The sequence below is a fragment of the Sus scrofa genome, chromosome 9 (assembly GCF_000003025.6).
Source record: "Sus scrofa isolate TJ Tabasco breed Duroc chromosome 9, Sscrofa11.1, whole genome shotgun sequence".
Classification (NCBI taxonomy): domain Eukaryota; kingdom Metazoa; phylum Chordata; class Mammalia; order Artiodactyla; family Suidae; genus Sus; species Sus scrofa.
In genome coordinates, this window is record NC_010451.4 from 136,186,745 (window position 1) to 136,214,254 (window position 27,510).

The 27,510-nt window shown below is 40.4% G+C and overlaps 1 protein-coding gene across 2 annotated transcripts in view; it reads left to right on the forward strand.

Moving 5' to 3' along the window:
* C9H7orf72 (chromosome 9 C7orf72 homolog) overlaps positions 2,491-27,510 on the forward strand; it is a 34,766-nt gene continuing 9,746 nt past the window's right edge. For both annotated transcript variants that reach the window (XM_021063908.1, XM_021063909.1), the window contains exons 1-3: positions 2,491-3,669; positions 10,503-10,600; positions 23,128-23,204. In XM_021063908.1, the coding sequence (XP_020919567.1) occupies positions 3,111-3,669; positions 10,503-10,600; positions 23,128-23,204 (734 nt within the window). In that variant the 5' untranslated portion in view covers positions 2,491-3,110. The remainder of the gene's footprint in view (positions 3,670-10,502; positions 10,601-23,127; positions 23,205-27,510) is intronic.

Genomic DNA, 27,510 nt, shown 5'->3' on the forward strand with positions numbered 1-27,510 from the left:
CGCCTGCCGACCGTCGACGCAGAAGGTCGTTAGGGGGCGCGCGCGCCCGCCCACCCTCCGGATGCTGGCGGGCAGCGAACCGGAAGGAGGTCGGGAGAAGGGCCACCCCTTCCGCCGGGTGGGGGCGGGGCCAGGGGCGGGGCCCGGGCTGCCCTCGGGCCGCTTCCTGTAGATGCCAGGCGAGCTGGTCAAAGCCGCCCGCCTGGGGAATCCGCCGCCGCTAGGGGAACTCAGAGGGCATGAGGGATCTGTGGAAGGTTCTGGACCGGATGGAAGAGCCACGGACCCCGCAACCCGCGCCGAGCTTGGCGCAGGCATTCGTGGGCCAGCACGGACCCTGAACAACAGATGGGAGGGTCACGTGACTTAGCCGTGGTCCAGCCCTTGGAGGCCTTCTCCTGATGTCACCTGTGGACCTGTGGGACTTAATTGGGAATGAAAGTGGGTCCTTGGCCACGGGTAGAGTGGAGCAAACAGCCTTGGATCAAACTGACCTTACTGCAACGCTCTGCCTGGAAAACTGTGTTTTATCATCTAAATTCAGGAAGATGTATTAAAGCATCCTTACGCCTAAGTGGCCACTTATAGCCAGAACGTGTTAAAACCCTCTACTTCTCTGCAGCTGGAAAGATTTGCTTAACATGAACAGAACTACCGTGGAAGTACATCTTGTGCAGTTGGTGCAAATACGTAGAAAAAGAATGACGTTTAAGCAACTGAAGAAGAGAGAATACCTGTAGCAGGAAGAAATGAGTGATTCAGAGTCCACCGGAAACCATCACGGGGCGTTCTTCGCTCAAGGAAAGGGATTTCACACTGACCACCTAACTACCCAAGTCAGCCTCCCTGCTTGTTTGGTAGCTTACCTCAAACGTTGCTGCCTTCCCGTGTGTTTTGGTTGCACCACTGATATCATCACCCCGCTGTCTTTCCGTTGGCCTTCTTTATATGTCCTCAAAGCTAAGATCTTGTCTGTTTTGCCACCATCTTGATTTGACCTCAACTCCTAGGATAGTTCCTGGTATAATGTAAGCATTCAAATAGTCATAAATTTTAAAAAGAAAAGGAAAGGGAGTTCCCGTTGTGGCTCAGCAGGTTACGAACCCAACTAGTGTCCATTAGGATATGGGTTCCACCCTTGACCTCTCTCAGTGCATGAAGGATCCAGGGTTGCTTTGAGCTGTGGTGTAGGTCTGCATACATGGCTGAGATTTGGCGTGGCTCTGGCACAGGCCGGCAGCTGCAGCTCCAATTTGACCCCTGTCCTAGGAATTTCCATATGCAGCAAATGTGGTGTGCCCCCCCCCCCCGCAGCCATGCAAAGAAAAGGAAAGAAAAAAGTAATAGAAAGGGTTAAGGCTTCTTTTTAATACCAGAACCAGGACGAAGACATGTCTTAAGGACTACGTAAAAATCCTAAGTCCTTGGTTCTTACTAAGAAAATGAAATGAATTTTATGCATCTTCCTTGAGTTTCCTGGCCGTGTTTATGCATGTGTTAAATTGGTAAAATGTATATAGTACATTTTATTCCACTGAGTAGAGTCGCTTATTTAGAAATTCTTCCTAATCTATATAAAATCCCAAATTAAATTTAACCTTTTCAGGCATGTTTCATAAAAAGAGACCTGAATGATTTAGATCCAGCCAGCATTTTGGTTAAAGTCCTGCAGTTGCTTTGAGCACTCCTAGGAAACGTATTTTACTGAATAGTGCCCAGTCAGTCACTATATTTGTCCAGGTATATATTCTGCTAAAAATACTTTTAATTTTTATAAGCAAGTAAACCTGCACATAGGATTTTTACCAAATGAACTTTGGACCATGGACTTCTAAAGAATAAAGGATGGAGAGGACTATTCAGACATGCTGAATCCTGAAATCTGGGTTTTCTGTCATCGAGAATTTGCTTCAGATCATCAGTCTCTCCTGCCGTGGTCTGCTGTGTCACTTTCTAATGTTTAACCTGAGAATCAGCTGTGATATTGGAGCTCTTAGGTAATGAGAAGTGTGATTCTAAAGGTGGAAAGCTAACTCCTAAAATCAGAAAGAAGGTAGGTCTGTCTGTTTATTTATTCATATTTGTTTACTTTTACTCCAGTGGGGATGGTGTGAGCTCGTGTGCCCAAATTCTCCTATCTGGAATTTCTTTGGTAGCGTTCATGCAAGACCAAGTTATCTCATTGGAATGAGCTTTTATATGAACAGTATATTGATGACCTATTTTTTTTTTTTTTTTTTTGCATGTGAGCTAATACCTGCTATTTTTTGTAGTCCTGAAATGAATTTAAGAACCTTACTGAGGGGGAGTTCCTGTTGTGCCACAGCGGAAACCAATTTGACTAGGAACCATGAGGTTGAGGCTTCGATCCCTGGCCTCGCTCAATGGGTTAAGGATCCGGCGTTGCCGTGAGCTGTGGTGTAGGTTGCAGATGAGGCTTGAATCTGGCGTTGCTGTGTCTGTGGTGTAGGCCAATAGCTGTAGCTCGGATTCGACGCCTAGCCTGGGAACCTCCATATGCTATGGGTGCGGCCCTAAAAAGACAAAAAAAAAATTTATATTTAAGTACATGTTTTGTAAGTTATATTTATGACATAAATACTTAAAGTATATAGAGATGTACTTTAAAAAATGTGTATTCTCATTTCATTAACTGCCACCCTTTACTAATATCATTTACCCATACCATATCAACTTATGGAAAAATTAAAAATAACAAATGAGCACAGTTTCCTAAGCATTGATGAGAAAACTATTGTGGAGACATTCCTAACAAGGCTGTTTCTGTTTTTCTTAAGAATTAAATTATGATGTATATAGTAAAAGGTCCAGTGTATTACGGTTCTAATCGTTGCCAAGCAACATGGGTTCTGTTATATTTTCTGGTTCTGGTCCCTTACTGACCTATATGTATTTCCTTTGGTGGAGAATATGCATTTACCTTAAAAATTAAAAAACAAAACAAAAACCTACTTATTTTGAGAAAGCCAAATGAGTAACTGTATTAGATTAACCAATCCTCGGTGATTAGAAATAGAAGAGTTTTATTGATCAAGGGCGTACCAGAGGCGCTTAATACAGAGTCATCCAAAATTTTACAGAGGACGGCCATGGATATGGATTCACAGCACACACCTGGGAAGATAAGTATCTCTGAAGGGTCCTTCCTGTCAAGGGCAAGGGCTGTGGAGAATGTAGATTACCCACACCACCGTGATCTCTTAAGGAAACTGAACATGCCTTTTGTGAAAGGGGTTGAGGACAGACATGACTATGGCAGAATTGAGAAGAAATGCAACCCTGCTTTTCTTAAATTTCACCCTTATCCCCCTTCAGCACTGCCCGACTATCACTTACACTATCCTTATCCCCCGCCCTATGGACCGGATTATCCGTTATTCCCCCTTCGGGATGATGTACCTTTAGGTGACTCCTGTTCAGGGTTCTTGAGTCCTGGTGGTGATGCCGACTTAAAGCCTGGCGTTGGCAGAGCCATACCAAGCCTGGTGGATTTCAGTGATGTGAAACCTCAACATCAAGTTCCCAGGCCCGACACAGGATTTCAGACGACATTAAAAAGGAAAAACCTTTTATTCGAAGAACTAAAACAGGACAGGAGATGGAATTCGAGGGCAGTACCAGACGTTTCCATCAGAGCAAGACTTGGAGGTAAATAAAGTGACATGGGCTTTGTAATTTTTAAACATTCGAAGGAGGAAGAAGAGCATGGATATAAGATTCAGTATTTAGCAGTTAATTTAACATAAAATTGTAAAGAACTGAATAAGGAATTCTTTCATTTAAATTACAGATTGTAAACAAAAAGTAGTGAGAATGATAAGCCTTTTGTAAACCTATTTGTAAAAAAAAAAATAGTTGGTTTGCAAAAAGTGCATTCATTAGTATAAGTGGCAACACAATGTCTATATCAGATCATTTATTCTAAACATACAGATAATCTAATTTTGCCTCAATGAAATTTATGTTTAACTCCAATCATTGCATATCATGCCTCCATATCTCTCTCCCTTGAAAAAATAAATCTGCTGATGATTATCAAAGAGTTAGGTTATGGGGGCTGAAATAAAACGGGAAAAGAGTTGAAAGTAAATTGGGGAGTCTAGTAAGAACAGGAGCTGAAGATAGACAACCCCTGCATGAGTAACTCCACCACAGCCCTGGAGGCAGGATTGATGACTACATACTGATAAACGCACCACATGATTCCTACCTAAGACCTCCCAGAGTGTCACAAGTGTGCCAGAAGTGGTGAGCAGCACTTCCAAAGGAAAGCTGCAGGCAGCTGTTTGGAAATGTGTCTGGCAGGTGGGGAGTGGAGAGAGATTAACAGGTTTGAGCATATGAAAAGGAAAAGGCCAAAGGCTATTGCAAGAGATGCTCCAGAGCTGTAGCCTTACAGCCTTAGGGGGCTCCACCCGCTTCACCACTCCTTTTCAGCCCCCAGCCACAGACCAGAGGCCTAGGGAGACTTTGTGTGGAGGAACCTTATGTCACCATTTTTTTGAAACATTGGTTCTAGCTGCTCCTCCATAAAGAGAGGCCGCAGGCACTTGGAACCAGGAAGAGAGTGAGAAAAAGGCAAAGGTAATGGAAACAAAAAGCCCACGAGACAGTGCTCCCTAACCCCACACTCCAGATACCCACTTTTGAACTAGAAAGAGCAATGTTGTGAGAGATAAGCATAAGGTAAGAGTTACGCTTTTAATGTGCTCTCTCAGTTATGACCTCAGCAGGTGGGCTTGGGGAAATTTCTTAGTTTGGAAGTTATGTAAATAATAAAGACGTTGAACAACTTATTTTAAGAAGTAATTCTTCTACAGTCCATTGGAAATACCATCTAGACAGTGGGTGTAACTGAGAAGCAAATGCATTGCACATTGAGGGACCCACTGATGAGCTCAGGTCACGGACACAATGTATTTTTCACTGATTCCAAACTTATGTGATTTTCTAATCTGTCAAGAAAGGAGCTTGAGTTTAATCTTTTGCTGATGTTGCAATATATAATAATAGTCACTGTCAAGAACACGTATTTAAAGGAATTGAAACCTTACTGATTGTAGTTCTATTTTAGACAAGTATGCCACTTTGCTTGTAAGCAGAAAATTCCAGCCATTTTGTTTTCCATAGTGACTGCTCCAATAATGCGCAATTATAGTTACTTGCATTCAAGAAATAGACCCCAGAGGTCCTGTTGTGGTGCAGCAGAAACAAATCCGACTAGTATCCATGAGGACGTGGGTTGGATCCCACGTTGCTGTGGCTGTGGTGTAGGCTGGCAGCTACAGCTCCAATTCGACCCCTAGCCTGGGAACTCCATACGCTGCTGGTGTGGGCCTAAAAAAAAGCAAAAAAAAAAAATATATATATATAGACCCCATTTGGCCATGGTGTATCATCCTTTCAAGTGTGTGTTAAGTTCTGTTTTCTAGTATTTTGAGGATTTTTGTATCAGTATTCATTAGGATATTGGTCTGTAACTTCTTGTAGTGTCTTTGGTATCAGGGTAAGATTGGCCTTAGGGAATGAGTTTGGAAATGTTCACGTTTTTTTGGAAGAGCTTGAAGAGGATTGGTGTTAACTCTTTTCTAAATATTTTGTAGAATGGACCAGTGAAGGCATCTAATCCCAGGCTTTTCTTTGTTGGGAGGTTTAGTTACTGATTCAGTGTCCTTATTAGTTATAGGTTTGTTTATATTTTCTCTTTCTTCACAATTCAATCTTGGTAGGTTATGTGTTTTTAGGAACTTGTCCATTTCATGTAGGTTATAGAATTATTTGGTCTACAACTGTCCATAATACTTTCTTCTAATCCTTTTTATTTTGTAAAATTGTTGGTTGGAAAAACCTCAGGGCAAAATCTAAAACTGGCGCCTGTACTCAGAGGGCAGGGAGAGACTGAAGAAAGAGGCAGACACTCCACATTGGTAGGTGGCAGGTTGAATAAACAACGGAAGTTACTTATGATGCTTGTCTTGGATGGCCACAGGATGAGTAGATCTCCATACCGGCCTGCCACCTTCTTAAAAGTTTACCTAGAGGACCTAACAGGGTTCAGTCATGTATCCTGCCCAGATAGAATCAACAATACATTACTCTCTCAAGGCTGTGTCCTTGAGACAGCTCCTACTGTGGAAATTGTGGGCTGAACATACATTCCAAAAAGAGCAGAGGGGGTGAGGAGCCTCTGATTTCCTGAGTTCAGCTCATGGACATCCTCTCAGTGACCTCCTCCAACAAAAACCAGTTGTAATGTCTCCTCTTTCGTTTGTGATTTAACTATTAGAGCCTTCTTTCTTTTTCTCTGATTCAGCATAGCTAAATGTTTGTCAATTTATTGATCTCTGTAAGAACCAACTGTTGCTTTCATTGATTTTCCCTATTTTTCTGTTCTCTATTTTGTGTATCTCTGGCCTGATCTTAATTATTTTCTTTTTTCTGCTAGCTTTGGGTTTAGTTTGTTCTTTTTCGAAATCCTTAAGGTGTAAGTTTAGGTTATTGATTTGAGATCTTCTTTAATGTAAGCCCTTATGTATATAAGTTTTGCTCTTAGCACTACTTTTGCTAAACCCCTAAATTTATGTTTTTGTTTTCATTTGTCTCAAGATGATTTCTAATTTCCCATGTTATTTATTCTTTGACCTATTGGTTAGACGTATGCTGTTTAATTTCCCAATATTGATTTTTAGTTTTATTCCATTTTTATCAATTTCTACTTTCATTCTCTTGTGATCAGAAAATGTATTTTGTCTTTTCAGTCCTTTTAAATTTACTAAGACTTGCTTTGTGGCCTACAATATAGTCTATTCTAGAGAATGTTCCATGTGCACCTGAGAAAAACATGTATTCTGCTTGGGTATTCCATTGGTCGGAGGGTTCTGTATATGTCTGTTCGGTGAAATTGTTCAAGTCCTCTATTTCCTTACTGATCTTTGTCTGGTCGTTCTATCCATTATTGAAAGTAGAGTACTAAAATTTCCAACTATTGTTGTAGGGCTCTTTCTCGCTTCAATTCTGTCAATATCTGTATTATATATTTTGAATTTCAGATGTTTGGTTCATATAAATAAAATAGAGAATATAAAAACAACTAAAAAATAAACTAAACCTAAAGTTTGTTCTTTGAAAAGAGCAACATAATTGACCTCCCTTTTTATAGATTGAGAAAAAAAAACTGAGGAGAGACTTCTAACAAAGGGTGTTTTAGATATTAAAAAAAGACTCTATCTATAACCATTAGAGGAGAGATAACACATAAATTTATAAAAAATACATCAAATAGTCCTTGAATCTTTTTTTTTTTTGTCTTTTCTAAGGCCACGCCCACAGCATATGGAGGTTCCCAGGCTAGGGGTCTAATTGGAGCTGTAGCCACCAGCCTATGCCAAAGCCACAGTAACACAGGATCCGAGCTGCGTCTGCAACCTACACCACAGCTCACGGCAACACTGGATCCTTAACCCACTGAGCAAGACCAGGGATCAAACCCGCAACCTCATGGTTCCTAGTTGGATTCATTAACCACCAAGCCACAACGGGAACTACAGTCCTTGAATCTTTTGTTTAGTTTTTAGTTCTTTAAAAGCACCATATTTTAGAAATTCTTTATAATAAAAATAATAGGGTCTATGGGAAAATAGTGTTTATAGTAGACCTCTCCAAATTAACACAATTTGATGAATTACACATAAAACCCATTCATGGTAAAAATATGATCACAGTTTTAAACATGTTAAATCTCTAATAAATGAGGAAATGCTACCATGCTTTCCTTGACCAAAGACTTGATGTTTGTTTGGTGGCATGAAACTGCTAAGGTGAGAGTATGGGTTATGAAAGAGAGGTGTGTAATAGCTATTCCCTAAAATGGCTTTTGGCAGTTCACCCCTTCCTTCATATGCCTGCTCCTTCTCCTGTGGTGAACTGAGGTCCGTTTCCTTCTCACTTTGACTGTGGGCTTGAACACAGGAGTGGCTCTGGCAGGTAAGCTGTTGGCAAATATGATGCCACTGGAGGCACAGAAATTACTGGCACTTTGGGGTTAGTACTTTTGAGATTATTCCCCTGGAGTTTCAGTCCCTGTTTTCTGAGAGACCCAACCTAGGCCCATAGGAAAAAAATAAATAACAAGGCATTAGGTCATTAAGTCCAGCTAAGCTCCCACATAAGTCAACACCAGCTTGCACCACATGAGTGAGGGGTCATTATGGACCTTTCTAGCTATCCGAGCTTTGCCATAGGACATAGGGCACTTCATAATACCGGGAGATGATGAGCAGTTGTTTTAAAATACTAGTTTGGGGTTGTGTATTTTGCACCAGTAGATATGGAAACAAGTTTAAAAGAAAAAAAAAAAAAGAAAAAAAGACATCATCATACTTAGATGACATATACCTGAGATATTGGTTGTAATTCATTGCGCTGACACTTTCTTCTACTCTAGCTTAAAATCAAGACTTTAGTTTTCTTGTTTTTCTAATTTTTTTTTCCTAAGCAGCTGCTAGCATGGCTTCAAATCAGTGGGTAGCACAAAGTGCCATATTGCTGCTATTGGCATGAGAGTCTTCTGGAGGGTTTTCTTTGGCCAACTAAGTCATAGACATAATTATGTTTCTTAGAATCAAAATGATCATGGAATTCACAGCCACCTCTCTCACTCTGCTTTGGCCTCTCATCTCAGCCTCTGTAACAAACTCCCACCAACCTAGCAGATTTAAACAAAACCCATTTCTTACAAATTTGTGAGTCAGAAGCCTGGACAGGCTTAACTGGGTTTTCTATTCAAGATCCAACAATGCTCTTTGTTCATATCCTCTTTGTTCATCTCTGGAGGGTCTGGGGGAAAAAATCTGCTTTTAAGTTCATTCAGATTGTGCGGAATTCAGTTCCTCACATCTGAGGCACTGCCTCCTTGCTCTCTGGCAGCCAGGGGCACAGACTGCTCCTAGTCTTTTCACATGCCCTGCTCCATTTCAGTCAGTAAGGCGGTGTCAAGGCCTTCTCACACTCTCCTGTCTCTAACTCCCTTCACGGTCCACCGAGGTCCACCGTTTTCCACCCCTCACGTGCCACTTCCCTTTGCAGAGTCTGTCCTGAGTGTCTGAGTCAACTGTGGACTGACTCGTCTTCAACATTATGAAAATGATGTTACTATATTACTACTATAGATACTAATAATGTTACAGCTACTCATCAGTAATAAATGTAAACCACATGCCAGAAATTTGTCAGTTTCTTTAAATACATCAATTGTGGTTTTCACAGCTCTTGACAGTGATCATTAAGGGGGTCAAACAATTCATGAAGTCACACTGGTGCCTGAGCCAGAAAGATGTCCACTGTTAAGCCAAGATGTGCGTAGTCTGTTAGGCAGCTCCGCCAGCTGGGGCGGGGGGGAAGGGGGGGGCTCATGGTGACCCTGTGCTCCTGTGTTATCTTAGACCCTCAGGCAATTCACTTTACTTGTGTTTGAACATCTCCCAAACTGCAGCACTGTGGTTACTTCTTTGAGTTGGAGTAACTCGTGAGCCAAATCTAAAAGTAGAGGACCAAGTCGGAAGCCCCCATGGGGTAGGAAGCAGCTCTCTATGTACAAGCTTTGTCTTCACCCACGTTAGTCCCCTGTCCAAACCAGAGTAGTTTGCAGACGCTACCAATCTCTATGATTAAAGCTTTCCAAGGGCAGTCTCCCTGGGTTAGGTTGTTCCTGCCTCATTGTTCATCCTCCCTGGCCACCCTCTCATGGTAGAGCCATACCCGCCATCAGTAATTTCTTATCAACATTGGCGTTGCTCTCACAGGGTGGGCCGACCATTGCCCATACTGTTCCCTTGCCTGGAATGACTCTTCTTCCACCTCCCTTTGTTATCTGAGCCCTACTCAGTTGTCAAGATGAGAGCAGGCCTTACATCCAGGAGGATGTCGCTGGCTCCCTACAGTCTGGCTGGATTACATGTCCCGCCTGCACTCCCACCGCACTCAGAGCTCAACTGTTATTATAGTCCCCACGTTGTATCGAAGATCTGCTTCCACATATGTCTCTCCAGTTGTTCACCAGCACCGCAAAACCAGAAAACCTGTCTTCCATCTTTACATATTCATCTGCCCACATTTGTGCTAAGGCAGCTTTTATGTTTGCTAGTCTCCTGTATCATCGGGTGAATTATTTACCTAGTAATTAACACCTTTGTGTCTCCACTATCCCCATCATGTCTACACCATAGACAGATTCATGGTACCCAAGAGATCTCTTCCAACAATAACAAATAACAATTCTACACTACTGTAATTACTCTAACACGTAAATCCAGAGCTGTTCTGTTTGCACTACTGAGAAAAGCTGTTAGATACCCCACTGAAAAGTAACACCCCACAGTTTAGTTTTCTAATGGGCAATGTTTCTGGTGGTAAAAGAAGTTTCTGTGGCATTTGGTATGTATGTATTTTGTTTGTACCCAAAGCACATACATTTTTGCGTTTAGGTTGGACAAGCCCAGTGAAAGTTACTCCTTTACGAACTCACCATGAAGAATATTCAACACATCACCCGTATACATTTGACGAGGAAGCAACAAGTACAGTAAGACTTTCTTGCTTGGTAGTGTTCTATAATATTTGTCATCAGTTTATTTCGTTGTCTGTGGATTTGATATTTTGTGCCCCGTCAAGAATAGTTACTGTGTATAAAGTACTTCTTATGTGCCAGGCACTGTGCAAAGTTCACAGTCATTGTATATTACGCATTATCTTGTATCATCCAAACAAAAACCTCATGGAACAGGGTGAGTTCTAGATGATTAGTGCCCAACCCAGACCCCCTCTACTGGCAAGTGCACCCTCCCCTGTAGCAGTGACTAATGGCCACTAAATGCCTGGAAGCCACCAGCTGGACACTGCACCCTCCCACACTGACCCCTCAGACTTTGGCCAATGGTGGACATCCTTGAAGAAACAGAATAAAGCAAGTCTTCAGCTGACACCACATTCTCATTAGCTTCTTTTCCTTGTCCCATCCTACTCTTCACCCCAAGCACCCCCGCCATGTATTAAATGATGAAAAACTGTGTTTCAGCCTTTGCTTCTGGACACGATAGTGTTGTTAGCCCCTATTGTGTGAGAAAGCTGAGGTCCAGTGATGTTAAGTAACTGGCTTTTGACCACAAGGGTAGTAAATATAAGATCAAACTTTAACCCTGGATATCTTTCTGAATCATTATCCCATGTGGATTTTGTAGGCTCTGAACCCTTGGCATTTGGATTACCTGAAGACTCTTCAAGGGATACCTAGATTCGGCAAGGTTAAAAAAGAAAACAGCTCTATTTAGGTACATTTTACACACCATCAGATTTACCCGTTTGAAGTAAATTTTGAGTTGAAACAAATCAGTGTTTGTTTTTGTTTTTTCAGGGTATTCACAGAATTGTATACCCATTACCAAAATCTAATTTTAGAAAATGTTTATCACCCCAAAAAGAAACCCCATGCCTATTAGCAGTAGAGATATGGATACTTTCAAGGAATCAATTTCCATTTCTGTAACTTATATGTACTTCCTAAAGCTGATCTGCCTGATAATTTATCTGTAGTTAAGAGACTCGGACTGATTTCTTCTTTTCTCTCTTTTCCCACCTCTCCCTTTGCCAATGGCTTTTGTAATCTTACCACAAAGAGGAAGGGAGCATACCTCCCACAAATCGTCGATTGTACTAGGGCTGTGGAACAGAAAGGTCATTCAAAACAAATGTCACCAGGGCCTCCTTTACTCAAGATGCCGTTTGCCCAGGCCAGGGCCTCACGGCTTTCCTTGTTTATGTATTTTTCTCGGTAAGAAAATCATGGCATTGGAATGCGGGAGATTTGGCCTGTTTTGAGCTCTTCTAAATTTTGCATAAAATACAGAATTCAGTTACAAGGGAAAAGAAAATTTGAATTTATTGGGTTCACTTACTCCATCTCCACATTCTTCTAAGAATCCATTGCTCCTCAGCAGTGTCCTGTGAGAGCACATGAAAGGGACCATTATAAGAAATGGAAGGCATTTATGTCTTTTTTTTCCATCTAAGGCTGTAAATTTAGGGAAAGGCTACATGCTTTCCTTAGCTATCTATTTTAATAGAGTTAGAACTCTGAAGTTGGTGCTTGTCATGCAAAAGCATATAAGCATACTTATTTATATTTTTAAAAAGCTTAGGCTTTTATGACAAAGTAAATCTTAATATTTTACTACCAGTAGTAGAAGGTAACTAAGTTACAGGGGACAACACTGCCAATGGAAAAACAACTGCATTAATATTTTTTTTAACATCACAAAGCTATTAAGAAGAGTTCCTACTGTGGCTCAGTGGGTTAAGAACCCAAGGTTGTCTTTGTGAGAATGCGGATTGATCCCTGGCCTCGCTCAGTGGGCTAAAGATCCGATACCGCTGGCAAGCTGCAGTGTACATCGCAGATGTGGCTTGGATCTCATGTTACTGTGATTATGTGCAGGTCTCAGGTGCAGCTCCAGTTCTGCCCCTAGTCTGGGAACTTACATATGCCACAGGTGCGACCATAAAAAGAAAAAAAATCTAACAAGGTGGAGATGAATTGCTGGGCCAGTGAGGTCAGGAACTCTAAAATTTAAGCCAGCACTTAGGTCACTTTGGCCTCAGAGGAAGGGGAAATAAACTTTGACTGAACACTTCCTAGTCTCACAGGAATAAAATATCCAAAATTGGAATTGGTCTTTGAAAACCACCCACTACTTTGGGCTAAATTCCTGAAGGCCTTCTTTTAAGAAGTAAGGGTCAATTGATAGTACAAACGCCTTGAACAGACTGCAGCTGGCTTCACAATAAATGGGAGAACTTCCAGTCTTGAACTGGTGCTCCAGTGATCCCAGATTACTATCCTTCCCAGGATCCAGAAGGAGACAAACAAAACTTCTTTGGAGGAAGATAATATATTAATTGCTAAGTCTCAGATTATTTTTGTCAAAAACTTTTAAGATATCGTGTTTAACACACCATCAGCAGTAACCAAACACATAAAGAGAAAGGACACTGTGAATGAGAATGAACAGAAATGAGAGAAAACAAAAAGAGAAACAAATTGTTTCTAGACAGTAGACATATGCACAGAGTATTCAAAAAGGGAAAAAAAAGATGAGCTCATAATTTTTGTCAATAAGTTATAAATTATAAAATGTGAAATTAGAAAATTGGGGAAAATATAGTAACAGAACTGAAAAAGAAAATAAACCAAGAACATGGTAGATGGATGGATTAGCAGAGTAGACACAGTTAGAGTTGGAAAACTATAGATAATAGAGAGGAAACCACTCTAGACGACACACAAATTTAAAAAAAAAAAATGGAAAGTAGAGAAGTGAGAGTAGGAAACATAGAAGATAGAGTGGAAAAGAAGAACATATGTTTACTTGGAATCCCAGATATGTAGCAGAATAGGATGGAAACAATATGAAGACACAATTATTATATCCGCTGCTTTGGTTCTGGGGTTTCCTGAGGCATCCCCTCACATTTTCTTCTGTACATTAAGGAGTAGTTATGGTTACACACAAGTAATGCAGACATAGCAGAAACAGCAGCAGCTGTCAGTGTCGGCCCAGCACCAACAAAAATGAAAAGGAATACAAAAATACAATACCTTTTAAAATTGCACCCAGAAAAATCAAATACCTGGGAATAAACCTGACCAAGGAGGTTAAAGACTTATATGCTGAGAACTATAAAACACTAATCGAGGAAATTAAAGAGGATTCAAAGAAATGGAAAGATATTCCATGCTCCTGCATTGGAAAAATTAATATTGTAAAAATGGCCATACTACCCAAAGCAATCTACAGATTCATTGCAATCCCTATCAAATTACCCATGACATTTTTCACAGAACTAGAACAAACAATCCAAAAATTTATATGGAACCGCAGAAGACCTAGAATTGCCAAAACAATTCTGAGGAACAAAAACCAAGCAGGAAGCATAACTCTCCCAGACTTCAGGCAATGTTAGAAAGCCACAGTCATCAAGACAGAGCAGTACTGATACCAAAACAGACATACAGACCAATTGAACAGACTAGAGAACCAGAAATAAACCCTGACACCTACAGTCAATTAATCTTTGACAAGGGAGGCAAGAATATAAAATGGGAAAAAGACAGTGTTTTCAGTAAGTATCGCTGGGAAACCTGGACAGCTGCATGCAAATCAATGAAACTAGAACACACCCTCACACCATGCACAAAAATAAACTTAAAATGGCTTAAAGACTTAAATATGAGACAAGACACCATCAAACTCCTGGAAGAGAACATAGGCAAAACATTCTCTGACATCAACCTTCAAATGTTTTCTCAGGTCAGTCTCCCAAAGCAACGGAAATAAAAGCAAAAATAAACCAATGGGACCTAATCAAACTGACAAGCTTTTCCACAGCAAAGGAAACCATAAAACAAAAAGACAACTTACAGAATGGGAGAAAATAGTTTCAAATGAACCAACTGACAAGGGCTTAATCTCTAAAATATACAAATGGTTTAGACAACTCAACAGCAAAAAAGTCACAACTCAATTGAAAAATGAGCAAAAGACCTGAGTAGACATTTCTCCAAAGAAGTTATACAGATGGCCAAAAAGCACATGAAAAAATGCTCAACATCACTGATTATTAGAGGAATGCGAATCAAAACCACAGGAACCTTTCCACCACATGAGGTACCACTTCACACCAGTCAGAATGGCCATTAATAATAAGTCCACAAATAACCAACGCTGGAGGGGGTATGGAGAAAAGGGAACCCTCCTGCACTGCTGGTGGGAATGTAAGCTGGTACACCTACTATGGAAAACAGTATGGAGGTACCTCAAAAAACTAAATATAGAACTACCGTATGACCCAGCAGTCCCACTCTTGGGCATATATCTGGACAAAACTTTCCTTAAAAAAGACACATGCACCTGTATGTTCATTTCAGCACTATGCACAGTAGCCAAGACGTGGAAACAACCTGAATTTCTATTGGCAGATGAATGGATTAAGAAGATGTGGTATAAGTACACAATGGAATACTACTCAGCCATTAAAAGATCAAATAATGTCATTTGCAGCAACATGGATGGAACTAAAGACTCTCATACTAGGGAAGTGTGTCAGAAAGAGAAAGACAGATACCCTATGATATCATTTATGTCTGGCATCTAATATATGGCGCAAATGAACCTTTCCACGGAAAAGAAAATCATGGACATGGGGAACAGACTTGTGGTTGCCAAGGGGGAGGGGGAGGAAGTGGGATGGATTTGGAGCTTGGCGTTAATAGATGCAGACTATTGCCTTTGGAATGGATTAGCAAAGAGCCCCTGCTGTGTAGCACAGGGAACTATATCTAGTCACTTATGATGGAGCCGGATAATGTGAGAAAAAAGAACGTCTATATGTATGTGTGACTGGGTCTACCTTGCTGTACAGTAGGAAAGGGACAGAACACGATAAACTAGCTACAATGGAAAAAAAAATCCTTTAAAAAAAATAGCTGACCTAGTAGACATACATAAATAAATCTTTCTGCAAGGATCATTTATAAAAATTACCATGTGCTATGCCATAAACAAGTCTAAATTTTTTAAATGCTTTAAATTATGCAGTCTATATTTTAGATACAAAACAATTATGACAGAGCAAATCACTCTAGAAAATCATATATTTGGAAAGATAATGAATATATTATGAATGAGTTATGGGCCAAAGACATCATAAAGGAAGCTAGGAAATATCTTGAACAGTAATAAAATAATATACAACACACAGAATGTAGCCAATATTTTATAACAATAAATGGAATATGACTTTTAAAATTATAAATCACTATAGTGTTCACCTGTAACATATAATATTGTACCTCAATTATATTTCAATTAAAAGTATTGTAGCAACATGTGTAAGAATGTGACCTGGAGGAAAATATATAATCTTCGCATATTTTAACAGAAAAACAGTATTGAAAATTTAAGAACTAAGCAGGCCTCCACTTCAAAAAGTAAGAAAAAAAACACATTTTTTTAAGTTGAAGGGAAAATATAATAAAGATAAAATAAGAAATTAAGGAAATAAAAAACACATATATATTTTTTTCATTTTTGGCCACCCTGTGGCTTATGTAGCTCCCAGTCCAGGGATCAAGAACAGTGCAGAACAAGATAAAGGATGGTATACAAAAACTTTATCATCAACATAATCAGAGGATAGAAATTCTGAACTTCAAATTACTGCAAGTTAAAAAGAAAAGACACAAAATCCTAAAAAGTCATGTCTCAAGCTCTCAACAAAAACCCTTCTTTGGTAAATGAAGACACTCTTGGAGAAATTACATGGTAGGCAGAAGTCAGCTTAAAATTGGTAAAAAACAACAACAAAAAAACACTAATAAGTAGACTAAATTAAGACTTAAATACACAATCTAAGTTTGCAAAGGAATTGGAAGGACAGGTGATTTGGAATGGCCGTCTCGGAAAGGAATTGATTATGTACGAGAAAATCAAAATAAGCAGAGTGACCTTTTAGAGGCTAGTAGCGGGAAAAAAGAAGAAAATTTATAATCCCGAAAGTCAAAAAGAATTAATTAGTTGGAGATTATACATCTCCTCCGGTAACAGTGAATTAAGGTAAGAAAAAAAAATCTTTATTAAAGAAACTGTACTTTGCTACACTGACAGCAAGGGCACCAATGAACTACAAAGATTGTAAACCACCCCAAATTCACAAAAGGAGTTCAGGAAAACTGACTATCCCTTCACAGAAACTCTAATAAAACCAAAAACCAAGAAACTCTAATAAAACCAAAAACCAAGAATCAGAATACTTTAGTGAAGAAAATCCCTCCCCAAATCAACTATAATACTGAAAATTATAGTACTCCGAAGTAAATTATTTATTTTCGAACAAGCATTTGAGAATATGAAAAACTGTCTTCATACAGAAATTTAGAAATTAACTACAAATAAAATTGTAGGTGAAATGAATGAAATAAAATTCATTCATAAATTAATACCTAATTATATCATGACCAAGGAAAAGGAAGTTAAAATAAAAATTTACTGAGGGACATAGAAGAAAGCAGGAAAACACACAAGGAAATAAAAAGATGATGAAGAATTAGTTAAAAATAACTAAGTGAAAATGGTTGAAAAGGAAGATAGGCAAAGAAAAAACAATATATGTATAATTGGGGTCCCTGAACAAGAATTAAGCAATTAATGGAAAAAGAATGAAAAGACTACATTAAACCAGGAGTTCTCAGCCTTGGTACAGTTGACGTTTTGGGCTGAATAGTTCTTTGCTGTGGGGGCATTTGTGCAATGAAGTATTGTTATCAGCATTCCTTGCTTCTCCCCGTTAAATGCCAGTAGCAGCCTTCTTGGTGAATGAAAATCCCTTCTCAAAAAGGTAGAAAATGGACAGCAAAGTAACCCCTCCCCCCCAAAAAAGTATGAGAGAAAATATAGCAAAAGAAATGAATGCAGTCGTGGAGATAACACCTGCTCAACTTACTGAAGCGCTGAGATCTCTAAGAGCAGGAAAATAACATGACTTCTACCATGAGACCAGCTTACTGCCTGGAGACAGTTTCTCAATCACAGTCCAGGGAAGGGAATCCATACAAGGCTTTAAGCTCTTACAGACTTGAGGAGCCAGAGATTGAAGTTCTGGGTGTGGGGGGTGGCGAGGGGATAAGTGTCGCAGAATCTGCAGAATAGGATTGCAGAGAGGAGGGAGCGACAGAGAGCTGCCTCTGGAGACCTGGGGGGGGGAGTGCGCAGGCCTTAGAGGGCTGATCTGTGCATCCCTCGGAGGAAACCGCCAAAGCTGAGGAAAGACCAGCTCTTGCAGAGCTCACATGGGCAGGGGAAGCTCACGTCCCCACAAAGGAGAAAGAAGAAACTTTGCAGGATGTAGTGTATTAGACAGACTCTCTGGAAGGCTGTCACCTTTGTAGCCGGGCTTACTTAGCCCTCTCCTACCGGCTCCGCTGGACTCTGATGAGCAGAGGTCATAAGCAGTCCTCAGAAGCACGCAACCGATTTCAGTGACTCAACATTGTGCTGGTTACAGAAACCAACTTAAAGTATAAAACCTGTCCCGGCAACCAACAAATGAAAATCTAAAACAGACACTCAATAAAACAACATTTTTATGCAAAGAAAAAGAAAAATATTCCTCACAGCCAGGAGAAAAAGTATGTCAATAATATCAGACACAGACATGAAGGAACAAGCAGACAGGAACGTGTTCAGGCAGCTGTTACAGATGTGGTCCATAAATCTGGATGCCAGAGGGCACCATCCCCATGGCGAAGTGGAAGATGGATGCCAGAAACAAGACTCAAAAGGACTTCTAGAGAAAGGTACAGTGTCTAAAATGAAAGGTACACAGGTACTTTAGAAGCAGATTAGACACTACAGGATAAAAGATAAGTGAAATTAAAGACGCAGAAGTAGAAACTGTTCAAAAGGAAATACAGGAAGGAAATTAATAAAGCCTCCATCAGCTGTGGGACAATATCAAGCCATCTAACACACGTGTAGTTGGAGTCCCAGGACAAAAGGAAGATGGGAAAAAATATTTGGGGAAATAATGGCCAAAACTATTCCCAAGTGATGACAATTATAAATCTCCAGTCCTGAGAAATTCAGCACATGCCAAGCTGAATACTAAATAAAACTATGCACAGTAATCACATTGCTGAAAAACAGTAATAAAGAGGAAACTTTAAAATAGAGAGAAAAAGAGAACATTACGTGTAGAGGCGCCTGTAAGAATGGCAGCAGGCTTCTTATCAGAATCTGTGCCAGAAGGAAATGGAGACACATTTTACATTAAAAAAAAAAAAAAAAACTAAGAATACTTTAACCAGTAGTAACAAATTTCAAAAACAAAGGCAAAATACACAGGGACATTTTCAGAAAAACAAAGCTGAGACAATGCATTGCTAGCAGACATAACAGAAGTTTGTTAGAAGAAAATAAAGGATATGGAAATTTGAATCTCCACAATGAAAGGGAGGTGAGGTCAACAGAAGGGGTAAATATGTGGGTAAAAATGAAATACCGTTTTATTTTTAAGTTATTTAAAATATCACTGACTTCTAAAGAAACAGTAATAACAGGTATTTAAGGGTTATAGCATAAGTAGAAGTAAACTGTATAGCAGCAGCAGAGGGAGTGTCAGGAGGAAAATGAGGCTATGCTGTTGTAATTTTTACACTGTTTATGAACTGGTGTAATATTCTACTGTAAACTCTAGAATTAAAGATGCATATTGTAAATCCTAGAGTGACAATGATAGAAGGAAAGAAAGAAGGGAGGGAGGGAGGGAGGGAGGAAGGAAGAAAGGAAAGAAGGAAGGAAGGGCGGGGAGGGAGGGGAGGGAGGGAAGGAGGAAGAGAGAAAAAATTCAATAAGCCAATAGACAGAAATAAAATCAAGTTGTAAAAAGGAAAAAAAAAATGTCAACTAATCCAAAAGAGAGTAATTCAAAAAGAATAAAGAGCAGATGAAGCAAACAGTAAATAAAGCTAGATTTAAGCCAAACTGTGTTAATTGTTATATTGAATCTAACTATATATAATTAAAAGTCAGAAATTGTTACCTTGGATAAAATATCGGTACCCAATTATATTCTGACTGCAAGAAAACCATGTTACCTTGAAATAGATAAAATTTAAGATGGGACAATGTATACTCCACAAAAAGTAGTTTAAGAAAACAGAAGTAGCAGTAATGATACCAAACAAAGGAGATATCAGAACAAGAAGGTTTAACAGAGATAGGTCATGAGGGTAAAGGAGGTCGTTCTATAAAATGTACCTGCACCTAATGCCAACTCACACGCGAAGCAAAAACTGATGGAACTGACGTCGGAGCCACAGTTATTCTCAGAGATTTAAGTACTCCATTCTTGGTAATTGAGAGAAAGATAGACAAGAAAAAAGTGAAGATGAAGATTTGGGAATTGCCATATATGTACATTGTGGTCTATGGAATTACTGGCCAACAGGGACCTGCTGCATAGCACGGGGAGCTCTACCCAACATTCTGTGCTCATCTATGTGCAAAAAGAATCTGAAAAAGAATGTGTGTGTGTATATATATATGCACAGATACATCTGTATCACTTGGTTGTGCAGCAGAAATTATCACAACATTGTATCACTTGGTTGTATAGCAGAAATCATCACAACATTGTAAATCAATCGTACTTCAATAAAACTGTAAAAATAAAAAAGAAGGTATAATAACATTACTGACTAACCTGACCTACTTGGTCTAATGCATAAAACGATAGTAGAATAGGAATTCTTTTCAATTCACACAGAGGGTTCGCCAGGGTAAATTATCTTCTGGGACATAAATAAATTAAAATAATAGAAATTATACCGAGAGTATGCTCTGATCAAAACTGAATTAAACTAGAAATTAGTAATGATAGGTATCAGGTAGAGACCGAGGATAAATGCACGTGTTTAGGCTCTAGCAATATAGCACGTGCTTAATACATTGTGATACATTTGAGTCTATTCCAGAAATGTAAGATTTGCTTAACTTTAGGAAATCAGCGAACATAATTGTGTCAAAGCAGAAAAGTCATGTACTCATCATGACAGTGGCAAAAAAAAAAATTGATGGAAAGAATTGAAAGTTATCCTCAATTCACATCAGATAAAAGGTAAATCAGAGTTAATATTGAACAACGAAATAGTTGTAACCTTTGTAACCTGCGTGAAGCAATAACGTCTTCCTTTACCTCATCCACACCCTGGCATTCCTAGCTAGCCCAATCGAAGAAACATAAAAATAGTATCGAATTTGAAAGAATTACACAAAACTATTATTCTTTTTTTTAAAAGAATAGTATAGTCAGTTTACAGTGTTCTGTCAATTTCTGCTGTACAGCAAAGTAACCCAGTGATAAATAAATAAATAAATAAATATATATATATATATATATATATATATAATTCTTTTTGTCGTATTATTCTCCGTCATGTTCCATCACAAGTGACTAGACATAGTTCCCTGTGCTATGCAGCCGGACCTCATTTCTTATCCACTCCACATGAAATAGTTTCCATCTGTTCATCCCAGTCCATCCCGCTCCCTCCCCCGTCCCTTGGCAACCACAAGTCTCTTCTCTATGTCAGTGAGTTTGTTTCTACTCTATAGATACATTCATTTGGGCCATATTTTAGATCCCACATGTAAGGATATCATGTGGTATTTGTCTTTCTTTCTGGCTTACTTCACTTGGTATGAGAGTCTCTAGTTCCATCCATGTTGGCTCAAATGGCATTATTTTGTTCTTTTATGGCTGAGTAGTATTCCATTGTGTATATATACCACATCTTCTTAATCCATTTATCTGTCGATGGACATTTAGGTCGTTTCCATATCTTGGCTACTGTGAATAGTGTTGCAGTGAACGTAGGGGTGCACGTATATTTCGGAATGAAAATTTTGTCCAGGTATAGGCCCAGGAGTGGGGTTGCTGGGTCATATGGTGGTTCTGTGTATAGTTGTCTAAGGTACTTCCATACTGTTTTCCATGGTGATTGTACCAATTTACATTCCCACCAACAGTGCAGGAGGGTTCCCTTTCTCCACACCCTCTCCAGCATTTGTTATCTGTGGACTTACTAATGATGGCCATTCTGACTAGTGTGAGGTGGTACCTCACTGCAGTTTTGATTTGGACTTCTCTAATAATTAATGATGTTGAGCATTTTTCCATATGCCTGTTGGCCATCCGTATGTCTTCTTTGGAGAAATGTCTATTTAGGTCTTCTGCCCATTTTTCATTTGAGTTGTTTGCTTTTTTGCTGTTGAATTGTATGAGCTGTTTGTATATTTTGAAGATTCAGCCCTATCGGTTTCATCATTTGCAACTATTTTCTCCCATTCTGTAGGTTGTCTTTTTTGTTTGTTTGTTTGTTTCCTTTGCTGTGCAAAAGCTTGTCAGTTTGGTTAAGTCCCACTGTTTTTATTTCTAATGTCTTGGGAGACTGATCTAAGAAGATATTTGTATGGCTGATGCCAGAGTATCTTCTTTTGAGGACAAAAGAATCCTGTCACCAGAATACGAAAAAAATTTACAACAAAAATTACAATCTAACATATCCATAAATAGACCAAAAAAGTCTTTAGCAACAGTTTACTAACTTGAATTTGACAATATATAAAAAAGATAATGGGAGTTCCCATCGTGATGCAGCAGAAACGAATCTGACTAGTATCCATGAGGATGCAGGTTTGATCCCTGGCCTCACTCAGTGGGTTAAGGATCTGGCTTTGCTGTGGCCGTGGTCCAGGCCAGCAGCTACAGCTAAAATTCAGCCCCTAGGCCTGGGAACTTCCATGTGCTTCGGGTGTGGCCCTGAAAAGACAAAGAAAAAAAAGATAATGAATCATGAGTAAGTGGGGATATTCCAGGATTGCACAATTGGTTTTGCATTCAACATCAATGACTATAATTTACTATATATGTCCTCTAACCACCACAGAGTTAAATTAAAAATAAATAATAGCTGTAATATGTCTAGGAAAACATCAAATATTTTTAAATTAAACACTACAAATCTAAATAACCCATGAATCAAAGAGAAAATCACAGGAGAAATCAGAAAATACTTTAAACTGAATGGTGAAAATAAAACAACAAATTTGGTGTAAAGAAGTTCAACCTCTGCTAGGAAGGAAAAAGTCGTCTTTTGTGTGCTTATTAGGAAACAAGAAAGGTCTAAAATTAATTACATAAATTTCAATCTTAAGAAACTAAAAACAAGCCAAAAATAAGAAAGGGAAAGATTAAAAAGATAAGAGTAAGAGTAAATAATATCTAATTATTAAATTTTAATTTAATCATTAAGAGACTATATACACAGAATGTAAATTTCCAAGGCAATAGAGGGAAACTATTTAAATCTGTTTCATCCAAGAGGTGCTTTGAAAGAAGAAAAAAAGCTGAAAGGGAAAAAATAAAGCATGGCAAATAGAAAACATTACAGTTCTCATTTATATCTGCTCTTTTAAACTTCTTATTTACCCCTTCTAGGATGATGGAGATACACTCGTGCAACCGAACAAGAAATACAGCGCAAAAGACTCATTTTACAAGTCCTCCACGCAAAAGTAAGCATTTTTCCCAATAGAACTTAATTTTACTATATATTTCTTTTATCTTTAATAATACGTCCCCTTCGTGCTCAGAATATCCTGAATCCTGTGAGGAATTCAAAGAGCACAGCACACACATCAGAGCTCAGCACACACATCAGAGCTCAGCACACACATCAGAACACAGCACACACATCAGGACGATTCTTTACCTTGATTGAGAAAACAAACAGCTAAAGGAGGAAGACCTATATTTAACAGAAAAGTAAAACCAAAACAGAAAGGAAATGATCAGAGGAGGAGGAGAGGAGGATACAGCATCATAGGGGGGCAGAGAAGCTTTTTACTCAGTCGAAACCATACAGAGTGTCTGTTATGTGTCCATGTCCCAGACTGTGAGATTTACCGGAGAATAAAAGGCCCCCTTTCGGAGTTCCCATCTTGGCTCAGTGGTTAATGAATCCAATTAGGAACCATGAGGTTGCAGGTTCGGTCCCTGGCCGTGCTCAGTGGGTTCAGGATCGGCGTTGCTGTGAGCTGTGGTGTAGGTCGCAGATGTGGCTCGGATCCCGCGTTGCTGTGGCTGTGGTGTAAGCTGGCGGCTACAGCTCCCATTCGACCCTAGCCTGGGCACCTCTACGAAGCGGCTCACTGGACACCCATGTGGATGTGTCAAGTAGGCAGCGGGGCCTGTGGATCTGCAGCTTGGGAGGGGCCGGGCTGCAGGAGGAAGAGGGGTGCTGTGGCTTACCGGCAGGTGCGTCAAGCCGCAGCTCTGCATGAGCCAAAGGAGAAGAGCAGCGAGAGGGGCAGAGGGCCTGAAAGCGGAGGCAGTACAGGGGGTGGTGCTGGAGGGATGGGAGGTGGGTGGCTGCAAGGGAGACCCACAGGAAGCAGCCAATAGGGGAGGAGAAAAATGAAGAGATCTGGTGCCCAGGTGGGGGTAGGAGGATGGACTGTTTACATCTGTGAATGGAGCGGGTGAGACGAGGCCTAGAATGGAGGTTGGCACTGAGCAGTGGTTTTGGAAGTGGTGGCGAGTGGAGAGGCAGGTGGACAGGAAGTGGCCGCAGTGAGACTTGCAGGTAACAGGGTGCGCGTGTGGCAAAGCCCTCCCCTTCTGCCCAGGAGCCCCGTCCTCTCGTGCTGAAGGAACGTGGCAGACACACTTCACACTTGAGCCTTAGGTCACCAAATCCAGTTTTATAAAATGCATCTGTGAATAAATATTATCCCTGAGGCTTATAAGGACGTAAGAAATATGTGATAGGGAGTTGGAGTTCAGAATCTTAGAACAATTTGAGAAAGATTGCAAACAGCACTAAGACATCAGCTGCTTGCATTCCGGATATATTTTGCTAAGGATTTTTTTGTCTGTTCACAGGTATATTAGGCTGTAATTTTCATTATAATATCTTCTTCATATATTTTGATGACAGGATTCTTTTGTCCTCAAATATATTTTTGGGGTAAGATGATGTTTCTTCCTTAAATTTTACTTTGGCATCCTTCAGTAATTTTGACTTTCAATTTTCTCATCTCATCTTAAACATGAAGAATTATTACTAAAAGACCTTGAAATTCCTGTCACATTTTTTTTGTTGTTCATTCCCTATTGTATTCTTATCTGGGTTTTTATCAGGAAAAAAACATTCCAGTGGTCATCTTAGAAACAGTTAATGTTTTGGTTGAATTCATGATACTTTATTCACAATAGAGCAGTTTTTTACAAAACCACGTATCAAATTATATGACTTAGTAGTCTTTTTTTAATTTTGTAAGTTTTCTTAAGGAAGAATCTTTGTAACTGCTATGGAAAAAAATCCATAAAATATTCATGAAATATGAGAGGCTCAGACAGGGATGTGTCTGTCAAGCTTTGATTTTCCTAAGGCAATATTCCTCAGATATTATTCAGAAAAGTGCACCGTTAAAGTCTTTACTAAAATTGAAAATATATTATTAGATCTTGCTTTTCTTGAGGATGGAGTAACCTCAGAGTGAGGGAATTCAAACTGTGTTCACGACAGTGAAAATAACGGGACCTGTGACTGTGCCTTTTAACTTTATCAGTACATCAGTAAATAACTTTGAGGCAATAAGGGTTGCTGGTACTTCTCTGTTTGCAAACAGACTTTGGCTAACAGTGGAGCTATTTGGAAGGATGTGGCTTGATTGGAAGGTCAGCTCTGACCCCGCGTTTGGCCGGGACAGGAGCAGGGTCCTGGCCCCCAGGCGGCAGGAACACAGACCTTCCGTCCTCTGACCTGTGAGAGCACAGGCACTGATTCGTTCAGAATCAAATTAGAGTCTGTTTCACTGCATCTGTCACATACATCTGTCAAAAAGAATGACTTTCAAAACTCTAGGCAAAGGAGGACACCTTAAGATTCAAATCCTTACAAATAGAATGATTGTACTTACCGAGGTGGCTGGAGTCCTTGGCCGGCATGAACTCCTGATGTTCACCATTTGGCGGCTCTGGTGAGGAACAGCGGGAGTGTTGCTGATGCTTCAGAGGCAGATTTTCAAGACCTGAATTCTTGTTTCTTTAAAGGCACTTCCATTTTATTTAATTATTTTGTCTTTTGGTCTTTCTAGGGCCGCACCTGCAGCGTATGGAGGTTCCCTGGTTAGGGGTCTAATCAGAGCTACAGCTGCCTGCCTGCACCACAGCCACCACAACGCAGGATCGGAGCCGCATCTGCGACCTACACCACAGCTCAAGGCAACGCTGGATCCTTGACCCGCCGAGCGAGGCCAGGGACCGAACCCACAACCTCATGGTTCCTCGTGGGATTTGTTTCCGTTGCGCCACGATGGGAACTCCCAAGACCTGAGTTCTAACTTCCACCATCAGTGACCGACTGACCTTAAGCAAACAAACTCAACTTTCTACGCCGTAGTTTATTTCTTGGTAAATGAGTGGTCTTCCTGTTGCTGAAACTCCGCCTCTGTGCATGGGCACTGAATTGAATCACAGAGACAGAGTTTTGGGTGAAGTAGAAAAGAAGAGCTTTATTGCTTTGCCAGGCAAAGGGGCCGCAGCAGACTGGTGCCCTCAAAACTGTGCCCTGCCCTGGAGCAGGTACTGAGGAGACGCACCGTGTCCAAGGGGCAGGGCGTGACCGGCTCACGGACATTCTTCCGATTGGCTGATGATGAGGTAATTGAGAGTCAGCATCATAAACCTCCTGCTTCCAGTCGGTCTGGGCTCTGCGTGCTGGTGGGCAGCAGAGCTGCTTCCACCTGCTAGGGGTTTCAGTAGCTGCAAAACAGCTCAAAACCCATGGCTCAGAGTGTTATCTGTAGTCCTTGGAGAAGACCTGAAGATCCTTGCTGTTGTTTAATGGCTAAAGTGTTGGTTTTTGTCTTGTTTGACTGTCTTCCTTTCTCTCTGCATTTTCTTACTTTTCTGATTAAATTTACTCTAAAGTTTCTTGGAGTTCCCGTGGCAGCTCAGCGGAACGTATCCATGAGGACGCAGGTTTGATCCCTGGCCTCACTCAGCGGGTTAAGGATCCGGCATTTCTGTGAGCTGCGGTGTAGGTCGCAGATTCGGCTGGGATCCCCAGTTGTGTGGCTGTGGCGTAGGGCAGCAGCTACAGCTCCGGTTTTACCCCTAGCCTGGGAACCTCCATATGCTGCAGATGCAGCCCTGAGAAAAAAAGAAAAAAGACAAAAAATGAAACAAAGTTTTATTTTACAGACAAAAAGCAGGGCAGAGAACATGGGTGGGGGTCTGTATTGGGAAGGCCTCATAGGGTCCTGCTTAGTCAAATAATCTGCCACAGAGTTCACATAATTTTTCGGGGGGGGGCAGTGTAAGATAAGTGCATACATTGCAGTGTAGCGGATTTTACCATAAATATGGCAGCTTTAAATCACGCCTGTTTATTGCCTCACATGTGCATAAAACGGAAGTGCAGGCCTGTCCCTGCTGAGTTCAGTGCCCAGAGTTTCTCAGGCTGGAATCGAGATGCCAGCCATGCTGAGTCCCCCTTCCCCAGCATCAGCGCCCTGTGGGCAGAACTCAGCTCAGTGCAGCTGTGGGATCACAGGACGTGTTTAAGGAGAGCTGAAGAGTGTCGGCTGCCTTTTTGCCTCTTTTTAGGAATCATCTCTTTAGACTAGATGATCATCCACTTAGGATAATCGCCTTCTGAGTAACTCAGATTCAACCGATTAGGGACCTTAATTACTTGTGCACAATCTCTTTTGCCAGATCAAGTTGCCATATAAACTATCCTGAGAGTGCTCTGGTACCGGATCTGTTTGCTCTGCCCACACCTGAGGGAGGGCATTTATACGTGGTGTGTGC